Below are 17,023 nucleotides of genomic sequence, written 5' to 3' on the forward strand. Positions count from 1 at the left end.
GCTTAACCCTTTGAAACCGGGAACAAAAGGTCTTGATTTCTTTCAAAAACATGGGAAAGGGGGGAGTGAAAGAAGAAATGACCAAGAGATTAGTAAAAAATAAAGTACAAGAAAATTACCGGAACATTAAAACAAACAAATTACTATTAAATACCTACAAAACGTGCTTCGTTGTGTTATTTGCTTTTATAAATATCAAACATCATGTTTGTGTCTCAGACAGTGAGACCGAGATCTGACCTGCAGTCAGTTTTCAGTCATTAAAAAAATGATTTGATACCAACATGCAGCCAGAATTTTAGACACTTAAGTGTTTTTTTCCACCCCAGAAGAATTAACCCTTTGAAACCTGAAAAAGATGTCTTTCAATAACATGTGAAGAAGCCAATGAGCACTGAAAGAAGAAATGACCCAAAACATTAGCAAGAAATAGGGAGAACGAAAATACAAGTAAATTACCTGAAATTAGAAACAAACAAACACACAAACATGGCAATCAAGAAAAAGTGCTTAAAAAATTATAAAAATTCTGTAACATAATTTTAAACATGTATTTATGATATTACAAATCTAGTTTTCCCAAGCTTTTTTGTTTCTTTTTCCCTAAACATTTTGCACTAGCTCATTAAAAATATAAGAAGAAGAATAATTTGATAAATCTACAAATTTCTTGCAGTTTGTGAAACATTTCTTACCAAGCTTCTCTGGCTTTTTCCCATGTTTATGAAAGAAATCGCTCCGTGTCGCTCAGGACTCAAAGGTTTAAATACTGTGAAAGGTGAAGGAGAGCAGCAAAATAAAAGTGATGTCGCTCCAGGTTTCAAAGGGTTAAAGGCACAGAAATTTAGATGCAGAGATTCAAACCCGAACAGGCGAGACACAGTTTCTGTAAATTCACAACACACCAAAACACTGTACACTTTGTTCCTGTTTTCTCTCCCAGATCCTCACAGTCACGATGCCTGTGGTGTCTTCATGAAATTACAGAAACGCACTTCTATTTATTTATTTTTGTTCAAAAATGTAAAAAATAAACCTGTTTTTTGTAAAGTGTTTCTCTGTGTCATTTGATTCATGACTTGAATCCCACTTTGCGGTGCTCCTGGCTCCTTTCTGAACCCTCTCTGTGCCCACTAACGATTCACTCGACTCACGACTCGATTCACAAACACGATTTTCTCATGATGTTTTGTAAATAAAATATGAAATTACAGAAAAACTACAACTGAAAAATATTCTATTAATTATTTCAAACAAATTTTAAAAAATACTGCATATTCTCTTCTTTTCTATATCAAGTTAAAGAATCCCTTTTTAATTCTTGATTTATAATCCACCACGTCCCCTGCTGTTAAAAACGCTTTCACTGGGACAGAGGAGGCTGCTGAGGAAAGGTTAGGGTTAAAAGGTTAAAGGGTTAAAGGTTTGCTTTAGAGGAGTTTGAGAAACTAAGTTGGTCATTTCTCACTTGTGGTGAGAAGTTGGGCGCTCTGTTTGGCTCTTGGATGGACGTGGTTTTGCCGTGTGTTTGTTTTTGGCCCTGTAGTCGTCGTTAAGGAATAACGTGTGTAGGCGGGGCTGACCGGAGCTCCTCACCATATGATGCCAGCTCACATGCTGCATCAGCGTCCTAAAATCCCAGAAGCGTCCTAAAATCAGAAAAACACCTAAACTCCCAGAAACATTCTAAAATCCTAGAAATGTCCAAAAATCTTAGAAACGTCCCAAATTCCACTAAACTTCCTTAAATCTTAGAAACGTCCTAAAATCCTAAAAAAATTCTGAAATCCTTAGAACGTCCTAAAATCCTAGAAATCTCCTAAAATGATAAACAATGTCCTAAAATCCCGGAAATGTCCGAAAAACAGGAAAACGCCTAAATTCCTAGAAGCATCCTAAATTCCTAAAAACTTCCTTAAATCTTAGAAACGTCCTAAAGTCCTAGAAATGTCTGAGAAGCATGTATGCGGCTGCTGCGACCGGCCCGGGCAGAGGAAGCGTGCTGTGGCTGCGGCAGAGGAACATGTCGTCGGGTTATTCGACCTCTTTAACACTTTGATTCGGCAGCGCAGTGACCTCCTCAGACTGTCAGGATCACCATCAGTTCGCGATGTCCCGTGGTTAGTTTTTGCGAGAGCTCGGGCTCGTTCAGTGAAGCGGAAAACTCCCCTTTCATGGAAAGAGAGTCAGTCTTCTATTTCTGGATCTGTGCTGGTCATCCTTCACTCCCTCACTCGTTCACTCCTCTTTTGTCTCTCCCTGCATCCTGTTGCTGAGCGTCCGCATCTGTTCGGCTGCTCTCACGCCTCTCTGCTGCACAGTGAGGGAGCGGCGGGTGTGTCCAGTAAAAATATCCTTCATTTTTCCCACAGATGCTGCTGACAGTTTGAGTTTTCAGTCTGACAGTGACGAACAGCTCCAGATTCCTACATTAAATCAATGAATTAAAGTGTGGTGATTAGTGAGCTTTCGAGAGGAACTATTTGATAAAGACAGGAAAAGTCTTTCCTTTTCTGATGGACCGCCATGAGAACTTATTAACCCTTTAGACTTAACCCTTACACGGGTATCGCTCTGCACACAGAATGTGCTTTTCAAAATCACACTTTAAAATATATTATACATTAATATGATTTTCTAATTTCATTGAGTTGATGTTTTTAACAAACACCAGTCCTAATCATGAATATCAAATATTCATTATTTTCCAAAATATTAACCCTTTAAATTCCAGGTTTTTGTCATGAGCTAAAAAAAAAAGTATGTCATATGCACGAACACAGCCAAAATTACAAAAAAGAATCAGCCAAACAGTCCCTCAGAGTTAAGGAAGGATCATGTACAGCAGTGTTGACTGCCGTACATTTTTATTTAAATAAGGTTGTAAAAGGAGGAACTTCACCTTAGTACAACTGTGTCTTTGTCTCTTGTCCTTTTTGCTAATTTTGTCCTCTGTTCCGAATCTGTCCGTCTAATTGGCTCTGTTTTCTCAAAACCGGCTCACCACAGTTTGTTGGTTTGCGTTTTTAATGAATGAAACATTGTTCTTTGATAAACTGCTTCCCCCGTAGTCCCCCCCACCCGTGTGCTCTCTGTCCCTCCCTCCGTTCCTCCGTCTGTATTTTGTCGTCCCCCTCTCCACCTGTCCTGTGGCACCCCTCCATTTGTCCTGTGAGGTCATCCCTCTGTTCTCCCTAATCCTGTGGGTTGCTCGTCTTTCTGCCTCTGCTTAATCCGCCTGTGGCCCCCAGCCCTGACCACACACACACATGCAGACACACACGCAGACACACACGCAGACACACTTTCACACACACACACACACACACACACACACACACACACACAGAGAGACTCATAGTTATTCTTGCATTGTATCCTCGGACACACAGTAATTCTCACAGTGCACGCGCACACACACACACACACACACACACACACACACACACACACACACACACACACACACACACACACACACACACACACACCGAAAGTGCCCTGTCACCTCTCTGTATAAAACTCTGAATGTCTGCAGAATAGTCTGTCGGTCTCTGTCTCTCTGTCCCGTCTGTCTCCTGTGTCTGGTGGTACCACACACCTTCATACAGGTACGTCCCTCTGCCTTTAGCCTTTTTTTCTCTGTAGGTTTTATATCAAGACAGTAGAACAAGATTTATGTTGCATTTTTTTTTATTCAAGCAACAATTTCAAATTTCATCAATTTCTTAAGCAAGATTTAAGTCTCAATAAGTGAATTTAACTTTTTGTGAAATGAATGGAAATCCATGGGCACTTTAACCCGTTAGAGACTGTTTGGTGCATTTTAAACACTTTTCTTCTTCCTGTTGTGATAACTGCGTGTGTGTTGATGCATGTGTCCTAAATGTAGTCCAGATTGTGTATTTGAGTGTAATCAGTGAATTTGCAGCTCAGCTCCTACAATAAGTCTAAAATACACTGTGGAAACTAAATAGTTACATTCAGACTGTTCAGGTCCAAAAATGCTCCATTGAAACCCATTCAAACTGACATTTTTGATCCCACAGCCATCAGAGCAGAAAAACAGGACTTGTATTATTTCTGGTGTCATTCTGGGCTTTTGACTCTGAATTTGTCATTTTGACTATTTTCCACCTGATGAGGTCATTTTGACCATATTTGGCATCTGGAGGAAATACATGCTATTTCCACTAGGTGACCTGTCACAGTCAATGTAGCTGCTGATCACTGACATATCCCAGACTGTCAGCAGCTACATTAAATAAAAAGATTTGAAGAAAACTTTTTTTCCTCTGGCATCTTGGTGGAATAATTTTGTGGATTGTGCCAGCAGCCAATTTTTGCCAGATTTTTAACTGATCGTCTCCTTGATTTTTTCTTCATTGACATATCACCTTTTATCATGTGAACTGTTTCTGTTGTGAACTGTTCACAAATTCATGCCTGATTTTCCCCGTGTTGTGGCTGGGTGAGGCTGCCTAATGTCAGCCAAACACAAGATGACGTCTAACAACGCCCTAACGAGGCCCCCACTGGGCCCCCACTGGGCCCCCACTGGGCCGCTTGTGCCTAATTATGTCCATATTTGTAGCTCCTTAAGCGGTCATAAAAGCATTCAGCAAATAGTCAAAATTATCGACATCACAGCATCCTTCAATAGAGTGAGCTGACTCTTGACGGCTAATTCAGGGGGGGGGGGGGGGGGGGGGGGGGGGGGGGGGGGGGGGGGGGGGGAGTGAGTAGTGTGTGGTGGGGGGGGGGGGGGGGGGGGGGGGGGGGGGGGGTGCTTGTGTGTGTGTGTGTGGGGTGTGTGGGGGGGGGGGGTGGGGGGGGGGGGGGGGGGGGGGGGGGGGGTCCATCCTTCACATTGTTCCTTTGCCCTCTATGGTCACTGCCAACCTCATAAACAAATGCTAACAGTCTGAGGTCAGGCTCACTAACTTTAGCACTACTAGGAAAGTAAAGGGTGATAAACAGGTGTCTCTCTCTCTCTCTCTCTCTCTCGCTCTCTCTGTGTGTGTGTGTGTGTGTGTGTAAAACATTTATGGTGGATAGTTCAAGTCAATGTCAGGTTCCCTGTTTGTCATCTAGTTAGAAAAAAAAACTCTATTTAGAAATGACTTATGACTTAAATGACTGTTATTTTCATGCTGCCACACCTTTGAACCTTTGAAACCTGAGTTCTGTCAAAAACACTGGAGAAAGCAAACGTTTAACGTCATCAAATCTGAGGTACATATCTGCCAAGTTGGCCATTCCCTTTTTTACAATGTTTTCGATAGAAATTGAACGTGTGTTCAGGTTTCAAAGGTTCAAATAGCTTGTTATTAGCATGTTATTAACCCAAAGAGTTAAGGACATGTGGAGCATGTGTATGTAGAGCAACATCGTGGCTTTTTTTCCTAATTGTTTTTTTGAAATGTTAAAAAGACATTACACAACTTAAACCTACTGCTGACGGACAGTTTTATTTTCTTGATCTGGCTTCACACTGAATTTATTAATAGTGAATACAATAGCCTCTCTTTAACACTAATGAGGTATTGTTGCACACCCATCCCCCCCCCCCCACCACACACACACACACACACACACACACACAACACACACTGCCCTTGACTAAATTTAACCTGGTAAAGCCAGAGCCTGTAGTCTGTTCGAATTTGACTCCACTTTAAACCCCCCCCCCTTTCATTTAGCCCTAAACGGCCTGTTTCCGACTGTCCCGACAAAAGTGTTGTAATGTTCACCTCTCAATCATCCATCTGTCATTTCTCCCCTCTGTCCTTTTCTCCATACGTCATACATCTAGCGGAAAATATCGTGTATTTTCTCTATATGCCAAATATAGTTAAAAAACAACAAGAAATGACACCCAGAAATAATACAAGTCCTGTTTTTCTGCTCTGATGGCTGTGGGATCAAAAATGTCAGTTTGAATGGGTTTCAATGGAGCATTTTTGGACCTGAACAGTCTGAATGTAACTATTTAGTTTCCACAGTGTATTTTAGACTTATTGTAGGAGCTGAGCTGCAAATTCACTGATTACACTCAAATACACAATCTGGACTACATTTAGGACACATGCAGCAACACACACACAGTTATCACAACATGAGGAATGAAAAGCATGGAAAATGCACCAAAGAGTCCCTAAGGGGTTAAATAATGTTATAATGTCTAACACAGTGTAGAAATACCTTTGACCTCATGTTTAGCGTGTCGTGTTAGCGTGTCGGGACCTTTGAGCTCTCCGCTGAACTGATGACAGATTCCTCGGTGAACACGTCAAACTGTGAAACCAGCTGTCAAGTTGAAGGTGTCAGATTTTAGCGCTCTTGTTGAAACGCGCGTTACTTCTCATGATGAGTCGTCACAAACTCTTTCGACACTACTGTGCAGTGTTTGAGGGTAAATTTGGGTAAATCGAATTTGGCACAAACACCAGAACAAAGCGGGTGAGTGAGGACAGATGAAGGTAGAAACTTTATCTCCCCGATCTTTCTGCGTTTAACCCGCATCACATTCTCACCTGTTGGCGCTCCATCAATCTTCCCGCCCCCCCCGCTGCCAAGAAGGTGTCAGCGCGCACCCACTGTGTGTCTGTCTGCGGGTGGTGGTTTAACGTCAGGACAATGGCAGCTCAGAGGAACAATTTATAGCTGAGCTCATGTCAACGTGCATTTGTCTCTCCAACGTGATTAATCACAGGAGAACAGCGACGATGACCACCTGTGATTTCGACATGATGACTCACTCGTGTATTTCTGCACTTCAAGCCTGCATTTACAAACACCTGATACCATGGCTTTAAATATTTTAATCCACGTAGCCAGTATTTGTTCTGATGGCCGTGAGCCTACAAAGTGTCGTGTCTCTGGTTATGTGTGTGTTTCTGTCTGTCTGCAGCTGAACTCACAAACTACTGGACCAATCAGCCTTATATTTTGGTGCACATTTTTCACCATATGCTCAACGTTCTCTCATGTTTGCAGTGATTCACAGTTGTTGAAAAATTGCCTGTTTTCTTCTGTTATTAACTGCTGACTCCTCGTAACCGCGGTCGTGAGGCCGAATTCACACTGGACGCAGAAGCACCGCGATATGTTAGGTGTCACGCAGCCGCCCGTGGTCGTTCGCTCCAAACTCGCCACATGATGCCGCTCTGTCAGTGACCTTCCGCGTCTACTTACGATGATGCATCTGCTTCTGCGCTCCAGGATGCCGTTATTGTGATGTCAACAAACGCACATGTTGCGATGAATGCAGCCGGTCCTTGTGTTAACAGACAGACAGCACAGACTGTCTGTCTCATTATATCACGTGGTCACCTGAAGCGTTATTACCTGACGCTGTCCTTCAGCGTTTCATGTGTTCACGACTGTTTCCGTCCGGCCGCATTCTCAAGTGATGCCGCCTGTGTGAATTCATTTAATAGTGACGGCCAGCCGAAATGAAAGCAGACAGGCTTCTTGAACACATTTTTATGTGAACCTTCTCGATCAGACTGTCACGTATCTGTCTTACTTGCAGCCATGTCAGATGTAGAAGAGGAATACGAGTGAGTAAAGCTGCATGCCTCACTGCTTATTAATTTACATTATTGCTTCAGTTAATTGTGTAAATGCATCAACAGTGATGTTAACTGATAAATATGTTTCTTTCTCGACTCCTTTGTCTCGTTTCTCCAGGGAGCAGGGTAAGTTCAGGATGTGTCCGCATTTGTGTCGATAAACAACATAAGTAAAGACTTTTATGAGACATGAAATGATATTCATTTCTCCGGGTGTCTTTTCTTCCAGAGGCCGAAGAGGAGCCCGAGCCTGAGGAGCACGAGGAGACCGAGCATGCAGAGGAGGATGGAGGAGGTAAGATCAGGACGTTACAAAAAAGATGGTACAAAAATCATTAACAGTAAAAGATTTTAAGTGTTGTAATTATGATAAAATGTTTGTCTGTTGTTGTCTGAAGAAACTTTCAAAGAGCAAAGCTGTTCTCTCCCTTCTTCTTCATAACTGCTGCAGTTTCACCTGTTTCAAATGTTATCAAAAACATGAGAAAAAGGCAATGAGCATAAAAAATGTTCCTCAAATTGCTAGAAATTAGTAGATTTAAAATAATAAAAATAGTTAGGTAAAAGTGTCTATGGAAGAAAGAAGAAAGCCAGAAATTTAAAATAATGTTACACATTTTTTAGGGCATTTTCCAGGTATTTTCCTTTTAAAAAAAGAAAAAAAAAAAAAAAAAATTTATTTTTTACAAATTTCTTGCCAATTTTCGGGTAATTTCTTCTTTGGTTGCTTATGCTTAATAAATCAAGCCTATTTGATCAGATTTAAGTACCCAAGTTAAATCAGTCAGTGTTGACCTCTTGTTCTCCTGGGCAAAAGTCCTGTGTTTCTTGACCCATCCATCTACCCTGACCTTCCTTAATTACAGTGGCCACTAGAGGTCGCCACCTAACAATAAATGTAAAAATAGGCAGTAGAGAAGGGCCATAGTACCTCAAATCAATGCTACTAATGACAAATGACAACAGCCAGTGATCGGGCTGATAACAGTTGAAGCGGCTGGTGATATTCTCTCTAAACTATTAACTTCCTTTGTGTCCTGCTTTCCCATTGGCTGATTCTGTGCTGATTTTGGCTATCAGAGCAGCATGAATATCAAGGTAAGCTGACAGCATCGTCATCAGTCACGCATTCACACTCCATTAATGGCTCGTCCTAAAACACAATGCAGTGAAGGTTGTAGTTAAAGTGAAGAAGTGCAGATCTATTTAACTGTAAATCACACCTGGACCGCTAAGTGTTGATATATCCTTTATCTTTACTGTATTTTAATGTAAATGATGAAGTTTTCGATATTGTGTAGTCTACTTTTCCACACTAAGGATAAAATCATGTCATGTAATGTGTAAAACTCCAATCTGCATGTACAAAATGATCCATACATGCATTATGTTATAATAAATGCTCACAGAATGATCCACAAAGCTACATTTCCCAAAGCCAGTGCTGTGGCTCTCATTGCATGATGGGAAATGATGTTTGTAAAGCGATTGTTGAACATTTTGTGAAATATGCTTCCTGCAGAGAGTTAAAAGACCAGATCAGTATCTGCAGAGTGGGATAGATTTTCTCATTCAGAAAGCAAATCAGCATATTTTCCAAAATGCCTAACTGTTTCTTTAAGCTAGCTGCCTGTGCAGTATCAGATATTAACTTGGGACTTCTTTCGATCATTTTCTCCTGTGTTTGATTTGTCACTTTGTTTTTCCATTCTTTTATCATTTTTGCCCCTCGATCATGTGGTGTGTTGATTTTCCTCCGTCCCTCCTTTTTTTGGTTCTCTACATCTTCACATCTTACCTCTCTGTGTATTTCATTCTCCTTTCAACTCTCTCTTTGCTACCTTCCATCTTTCCACTTTCTCTCCTACATTTATGCCTTTTGCCCATTTTTCCTCTCCTCCTCCTTACCTTTTCTATTCCCTTGCTTTCTCAATTTCTACTTTCACATCCACTGTTCTGTTGCCCTGCATCCATTTTTCATGCTATCTTCATGTGGCTGGTCCGTCAGATCAAGACACCTACGAGGAAGGTGAGAAAAAGTAGACATTTGGTTCCCTAACAGTTCCCAAAAGGGACCCTAAATCCCGATTTTCCCGAGTTCAGCCACCCATCATTAATGACTAATCCATGTGTTATTTTTGTTACCGTCCTTCTATTACTTCCCACTTTCTCTCCTTCATTTTCGCCTTTTTCCTTTCTTCCTTGCTTCCTCTCCTCTTTTCTATTTCCTTACTTTCTTCGTGTGGTTAGTTTTTCATCATTGATGACTCTTATGTTGCTCCATGTGGGATTTATTTTACCCTCCCTCCATCTTCACCACTTTTTCTCTTACATTTTTGCTCCTGTACCAGTTGTTCTTTGTTCCCTTTTTCTCCCACTTACCTTTTCTATTCCCTTTCTTTCCTCATTTGTACTTTTCATTAATGGCTCTTACATTGCTCCATGTGCTATTTTTGTTGCTCTTCATCCATTTTTCATTCTGTCTTCATGTGGCTGGTCCATCAGATCAAGACGCCCACGAGGAAGGTGAGAAAAAGTAGATGTGTGGTTCCCTAAAGGTTCCCAAAAGAGCCCCTAGATCCCGAAATCCCCCAGTTCAGCCACCCATTAATGAGCTTACATTGCTCCATGTGTTAATTTTCTTTTACCCTCCCTCCATCCTCACTGCTTTTTCTCCCACATTTTTGCCGTTTTTCATTCTGCCTTCATGTGGCTGGTCCATCAGATCAAGACGTCCAGGAGGAAGGTGAGGGAAAAAGTAGACGCGTGGTTCCCTAAAGGTTCCCAAAAGGACCCATAAGTCCCAGTTTTCTCCTCACCTCAGCACCGCGTTTGCTAACTCACTTTTATTTTTTAACTCAAATAATTATCTCACATATCACAATTATCTGCAGCCACTTGACTCGACTTTAACGGCAAAGGTCACGCGTTCTCAGTCCCATGCTTGCTGTGCTTTCTGTCATGTTTATTGCTGCATTAACAACTTTAAGATTTGTCCTTTCACACGTGGGGGAACATTTTCATTCATTCATACGATTACTTATTAAAATTTTGCTTGTCTTTCCTTCTTTTGTTACAGAGGAGGAACGCCCCAAACCCAAGTACGTTTATCTTTATTTTCTTTACTATGTTTTCTTTCAGTAGTTAGATGTCCAACTTATAACTTCTAAATATTTTCCAAAAATGACTTCCTGTCGTTTTTCAGACCTCTGGTGCCTCAACTGGCCCCTCCAAAGATTCCTGAGGGAGAGAGGGTGGATTTTGATGTAAGTCCCATCAGTTTCTTTATCTTCCTTTTCTGACTTTGCAGCTAAAAGTCCACTCGTTAACTTTTTTTCCATGTTCAGTCTGACATTAAATTCACTCTAACTGATTTCTGCGGCGGAGGGGGAATTTGTTTTTCCCTTACCAAATGCATGAATGTAATGTAATTTTAAGTCCACGCTGATACGTGGCTTTGACAACATTCTGTTTTTTTCAGGGTTTAAGAGTGGAGCAGAGCAAAGCAAAAACAAACCATAATTTTTATTACCATGACATGTCGAGCTGCGTCAATAGCAGCATCTATCTTGTCTATCTTATCTTATTTATTAAAATACAGTATTGATGTTTGTTTCTAATTAGGGAAGCATTGTAAAAAAAAAAAGAATAAATAAACAATTAAACAGTGCAAGACTGAAGTGCAATATCAGCAGTAAGGAACAGTGTAAGTCAACAGTAAAGAATAAAAATAAACAGTGAAATAGCTTCAAACCCTATTGATCTTACCCAGATATTTTCAACAGAAATTGTTCCAGTCCTCCATCAGCTTTACGTGATGGAGGACTGAATATATGAAGTGAATGAACCGTTTCAACGTGGGACCGTCTCCCCGTGGGCTCACCACCCGAAGGAGGGGCCAAAGGGGTCGGGTGCGATGTGAGGCGGGGACCTTAGCAGTGCGATCCTCGGCTGCAGAAGCTCGCTCTGGGGACGTGGTATGTCGCCTCTCTGGTGGGGAAGGAGCCTGAGCTGGTGCGCGAGGTTGACAAGTTCTGACTAGATATAGTCGGCCCCACCTGGACACACATGAGCTCCAGAGCCAGTCTTCTCCAGAGGGGTTGGACTCTCTTCCACTCTGGAGTTGCCACTGGTGAGAGGCGCCGGGCAGGGGTGGCAATACTTATTGCCCCCCAGCTCAGTGCCTGTATGTTGGAGTTTACCCCGGTGAACGAGAGGGTAGCCTCCCTCCGCCTTCGGGTGTCTCGGGGTCTTGTTCACGAGTGAGGGGAGGATGGAGCGGGAGATCGACAGGGGGATCGGTGCGGCGTCTGCAGTAATGCGGACTCTGCTCCGATCTGTCGTGGTGAAGAGAGAGCTGAGCCGAAATGCAAAGCTCTGGATGAATGAATGGTCGATCTTCGTACCTACCCTCACCTATGGTCACGAGCTTTGGGTAGTGACTGAAAGATGTGACAAGATCGGGGTACAAGCGGCCGAAATGAGCTTCCTCCGTAGGGTGGCTGGGCTCTCCCTTAGAGACAGGGTGAGAAGCTCATCCGGGAGGAGCTCGGAGCGGAGCCGCTGCTCCTCCGCGTTGAGAAGAGCCAGATGAGGTGGCTTCTAAGGCATCTAATTAGGATGCCTCCTGGACGCCTCCCTGGTGAGGTGTTCAGGGCACGTCCCACCGGTAGGAGGCCCTGGGCAGGACCCAGGACACGCTGGAGAGACTATATAGCTGTGTCCCAATTCAGGGTCTGCATCCTTCGGAGGACGCAGTCTACGCGGTCTACGGAGGCGACTCCTTCGGAGGCACCTCCGAAGGCCGCATTAACGGTTTTTAATTGGGACAGTCTGGCCTTCGGAGGATTTCCTGGTTGCGTCACCAGATGTTCCCGCCCTTACCCCCACGACAGTTTATTCCTGCTGTCAAGGCTCGCCAGAGAGAGAGAGGGGGAGAGGGGGGGAGGGAGCGCCTCTGTCCGCGTCGGAAGCTGGTTTTTCACGCAGTAGAGCCTCCGTCAGTGGGCGGAGCTCTCCTCTGCTGTGGGCGGAGCTCTCCTCTGCTGTGGGCGGAGCTCTCCTCTGCTGTGGGCGGAGCTCTCCGCTGCTGCGGGCAGCACAGCGGGGCAGCTAGGTGGCTACGTGTTAGCATTACTAACGTCACGTATTATGAATGAAATTATGAGATTTTAATGTCCCTCTAAGTTTAACATATCTGGCGTTTGATTTTCAAACGAGTAAAAACCCACATTAAGTTAAATCAACGCTCCGATCTCCGCTCTGTGCCGCCATTATTTTTGAAGATCGCGGGCGCGGAAGGAATCTTGGGAAATGGAGGGCCACGAAGGATAGTAGCGATGTGTCCTCCAAACAGAGGGAAAAGGAGGCCGCGTTTGTGGGCTGCGAAAGGAGGAGCCTTCGAATTGTGACCAAATGAGACAGCCTTCGCGCAGCGCTGTGACGTAATTGGCCTTCGAATGCAGCCTCCGAAGGATGCAGACCCTGAATTGGTCTCCCAGCTGGCCCATGGGCTGTCGGACATGTCCGCGTGCTGAAGCGAACTGTTGCACATTTCCGCGCCCTGGAACGGGCTGTTGCACGTTCAATCAAGGAAAAGTTATTTTGCAATTGATATTGTTATGGTTTTGTCACCCAGCCCCAGTTTATACATAAGAAGGCACTTCTACTGAGATGCCCATATGGAAATATCACTCGCTTTTCCCACCAGGACATCCACAGGAAGCGTATGGAGAAGGACTTACTGGAGCTGCACACTCTGATCGACGTCCACTTCGAACAGAGGAAGAAGGATGAGGAAGAACTCATCGGCCTCAAGGACCGAATTGTAAGTTTGCTTAACACTTTGTGGTTAGTCTAGAAACACAAATGGGGTGTTAATGAAAACATGATCCAGTGGAAACACAGCAGTGATAGAAAGTTAATTAATTACTTTTAATATAGTACATGCAGACCTTTTTGAATGATGACAGTCTGGGACATGTCAATGATTAGCAACAACACTGACTGTGACAGGTCACCTAATGGAAATAGCATGTATATCCTATATGCCAAATTTGGTGTAAATAACATCATCAGGTGGAAAATAGTCAAAATGACAAATTCAGAGTCAAAAGCCCAGAATGACACCCAGAAATAATACAAGTCCTGTTTTTCTGCTCTGATGGCTGTGGGATCAAAAATGTCAGTTTGAATGGGTTTCAATGGAGCATTTTTGGACCTGAACAGTCTGAATGTAACTATTTAGTTTCCACAGTGTATTTTAGACTTATTGTAGGAGCTGAGCTGCAAACTCACTGATTACACTAAATCACTGTGTTGGGGAATCCTGTTTTTATAGACACATAACATTAAGTGTCATCGGCATAACAATGAAAAGAGATTTTTATGACTGAATATTAATCCGCCCAGAGGAAGCATGTAAATACAGAAATAGAAGAGGACCTCGGACAGAGCCTTGAGTTACTCCATGGTGCACAGTGGCAGCAAACTTGGATCTTTCCATTTAATACTTTTTTAGTGTTTATTGTAGTAAATCTAATGTATTTTTATTCCAAATGTTGCTTCATGCTGTGTTAATTAAAATGTTTAATGGCTTCTTTGCTCTTGTTTCCATCAGGAACGTCGCCGGTCAGAGAGAGCTGAGATCCAGAGGGTTCGAGCAGAGAAGGAGAAGGACAGACAAAACAGGATTGCGGTACCACACACACTCATGATCACACACACATTTTTATTATTATATTATTTAGAAAATATATAAACATCTGCTCAGTACAACACAACATAACATCAACAGTTCAACACATAAACATTTCTCCCTCATTACTCCATTCCTCTTCATCTGTCAGGAGGAGCGTCACAGGAAAGAGGAGGAAGAAGCCAAGAGGAAGGCCGATGACGACCTCAAGAAGAAGAAAGTGCTGTCCGGCATGGGAGCGAACTTTGGAGGCTTCCTGGCGAAGGTCAGACAGCCGCAGTTATTCTTAGCGGAGACGATGATGCTGATGCTGGTGATGAAGAGGATGAGTGTGTGTGTTCTCAGGCTGAGTCGAGGAAGGGCAAGCGTCTGACAGGCAGAGAGATCAAGAAGAAGACTCTGGCGGAGAGGCGGGAGCCGCTGGGCATCGACAATATGAGGGAGGATTCTCTCAAGTGAGTCTCCTTCTGCTCTTTTTCAGGCAGTTTTTCATCTTAATAAATGAAACATTCTGTTAAATACCACAAATATATGCTGATTTTAAAGGAACTTGTGGTAAATAATTTCACTTTTAAGCAAAGGTATCAAGTATTTTCATGTTCAACTGAAGTCACGAGTCGTTGGTGTTGAAGTCTAAGTTGAGTTGCAGGTCTTTTTTTTAATTTCAAGTGTTCAGTCTAAAATCATCAAATTTGTTACTCAAATCTGACTCGAGTCCGCATCATGTGACTCAAGGCTGCACCTCTAGTACCACAACAAACTTTGTCTATTTGCAAAACTATTTTTTAAATTGACATGATTTGTGTAATTCACTGTACAATTCAACCAGGGTTAAAGAGTTATTTGTCTCTCACTGTACATACTTTTTTTTCTGAAATTAGGAGCCATTATACCAGACTGAGGAGCAGCTGCATCAATAAATAAAGGTCGGGATCATTTCAAAATGTTTGCTTTATATTTCCAAGGCAACGGGCTCAGGAGATGTGGAACTGGATCTACCAGCTGGAGTCTGAGAAATTCGACTTTATGGAGCACATGAAGCACCAGAAATATGAGGTAGGACGTGATTTCCAACAGGACAAGAAGAGAAGTTAACCGCAAACTGCTGGATTTATGGCTGATTAAGGGCAGACAACCTTTGAGTTTTTTTCTAACGTTTTATCAATAAAACAATCATAAAAGTCTTCTACAAATGAATAATAGTTTGCAGCCCTTATTGCTTTAACATGTAATGATCTAATAGCGCCCTTCTCTTGCATTATGATTTTAAATTCTTGCTGTTACCTCTAAACTGTTTTTGTTTGCCTCCTGCAGATCATCGTGCTGCTGAACAGAATCCAACACGCTCAGAAATTGTGAGTTACTTTTATATAAAATACTCTTTACTTAAATCTGCTTTTCATCTGTTCTTCCAGTCCTCTTTACACCCTTCCTTTCTTTCCTCTTCTTTCCTCCTGCAGTAAAAAGGGCCATGGCAAAGGGAAGGTGGGAGGTCGCTGGAAGTAAATAAAGCAGGAATCACATTGATAACAAAACGTGAAGGCAGAATATGAACAGAGGAAACACATATTTCCTCTGTGTGTGACAGATACTGATTGTTTCTTAAAAAGATGGATTAATAATAAAACACCATGCACTCAGTTTGGAGGTGTCACTGTGACTTTTTATTCATGATTTTAAAGATGTGGCCAGAACAAAATTTTCACTGATTTTCTGTCTCGTGTGATTCTCTCTGGATATTGTCACAGTTTTAGCAAAAAGGACAAATAGTCATTTCTCTGAACAACACCATTTATCCAATGTGATTGGTCATTGATCTGATTTTAGCTGCTTTAATTTTTAACACTTTTTTTAATGTGATGACATCTAACTGCTGTTAAGTAACAACTGCTACTAATTTTAGGCCCAATTTTGCAGGAGAGGCTCATCGATAAATTGTTTAAATCTTCACACGTGCAAAAGAGAAAATGTCAAGCTCTCACAAATAGCAGAGAAAAAGTCAATTCTGTAATCAGTCTGTCAACAATTTCTTCATTACGTCTGACTTTTACTGTTGCATTAAGTCCACTTACTTTTTTATTTCCGCTAGGTGCACTGTCACAGTGAATGCTGCTGCAAATCACACATTTCCCCAGCTATGATTAAAATACATAAAAAAAGCACTTACTCAATGTACTCAATAAAAGTAGAAAATAATATTAATGTAGAATATTTTTTATAGCCAGATTTTGAAAAGTACACGTTGTGTGCAGAGCGAGAGAAGTGTGAGATTTGACACTGCACAATAATTATGTAAAAAATCAATGTTGCTGTGAATCATTGGCATATCCGAGGCTGTGATAATAAAAAAATCTACTTAGCATGTAGTAGATTGAAAGTAATACATTTTTTGTGCATTTTTATCATCTAAAAACATAGTGGCGTCATGGCAAAAACCTGGCATTTAAAGGGTTAAAATTCTGAAAATGAATGAATATCGATATTGATGATGTGGGTTAAGAAAATATCTAATTGAAGGCAGAAAATAAGATTAATGTAATATATATTTTTAGAATCTTGATTTTGAAAAGCCCATTTTGTGTGCAGAGTGATACGAGTGTGAGTGACATTAAAGTGGGCACTAAGGAATAATAATTAAAAAAAAAATCTGATGTTTTTTTTTCTGAGCATTTAAAAAAGATAAATTGTGTAAAATAACGACTGACAAGAAATTAAACCTCTTTGTAAAACATCACTTTAATTCAGAGCT

The 17,023-nt window shown here is 41.9% G+C and overlaps 2 protein-coding genes across 8 annotated transcripts in view; both read left to right on the forward strand.

The window, feature by feature from the left end:
* The window catches only part of pih1d1 (PIH1 domain containing 1), a 16,449-nt gene extending 15,230 nt beyond the window's left edge, over nt 1-1,219 (forward strand). Inside the window, exon 11 of the mRNA XM_042505763.1 lies at nt 944-1,219. Within this exon, the coding sequence (XP_042361697.1) occupies nt 944-979 (36 nt within the window). The 3' untranslated portion in view covers nt 980-1,219. The remainder of the gene's footprint in view (nt 1-943) is intronic.
* Nucleotides 1,220-3,510: 2,291 nt separating this feature from the next.
* On the forward strand, nt 3,511-15,915 carry tnnt1 (troponin T type 1 (skeletal, slow)). Of its 7 annotated transcripts, XM_042505753.1 has the most exons (17): nt 3,511-3,611; nt 7,538-7,565; nt 7,696-7,703; nt 7,807-7,872; nt 8,658-8,675; nt 9,586-9,606; nt 10,083-10,103; nt 10,303-10,323; nt 10,657-10,678; nt 10,783-10,843; nt 13,288-13,404; nt 14,197-14,274; nt 14,426-14,539; nt 14,620-14,729; nt 15,240-15,330; nt 15,589-15,629; nt 15,735-15,915. In XM_042505753.1, exons 2-17 carry the CDS (start codon nt 7,540-7,542, stop codon nt 15,778-15,780), a joined length of 861 nt encoding a protein of 286 aa, XP_042361687.1. In that variant the 5' UTR covers nt 3,511-3,611; nt 7,538-7,539; the 3' UTR covers nt 15,781-15,915. The 7 variants fall into 7 exon arrangements, with proteins under 7 accessions (XP_042361687.1, XP_042361688.1, XP_042361689.1 ...); XM_042505754.1 differs by lacking the exon at nt 9,586-9,606; XM_042505755.1 differs by lacking the exon at nt 10,303-10,323 and having other exon boundaries at nt 3,513-3,611.
* The last annotated feature ends 1,108 nt before the right edge of the window (nt 15,916-17,023 follow it).

Source organism: Plectropomus leopardus, chromosome 17 (assembly GCF_008729295.1).
Source record: "Plectropomus leopardus isolate mb chromosome 17, YSFRI_Pleo_2.0, whole genome shotgun sequence".
In the NCBI taxonomy this organism is placed as follows: Eukaryota; Metazoa; Chordata; class Actinopteri; order Perciformes; family Serranidae; genus Plectropomus; species Plectropomus leopardus.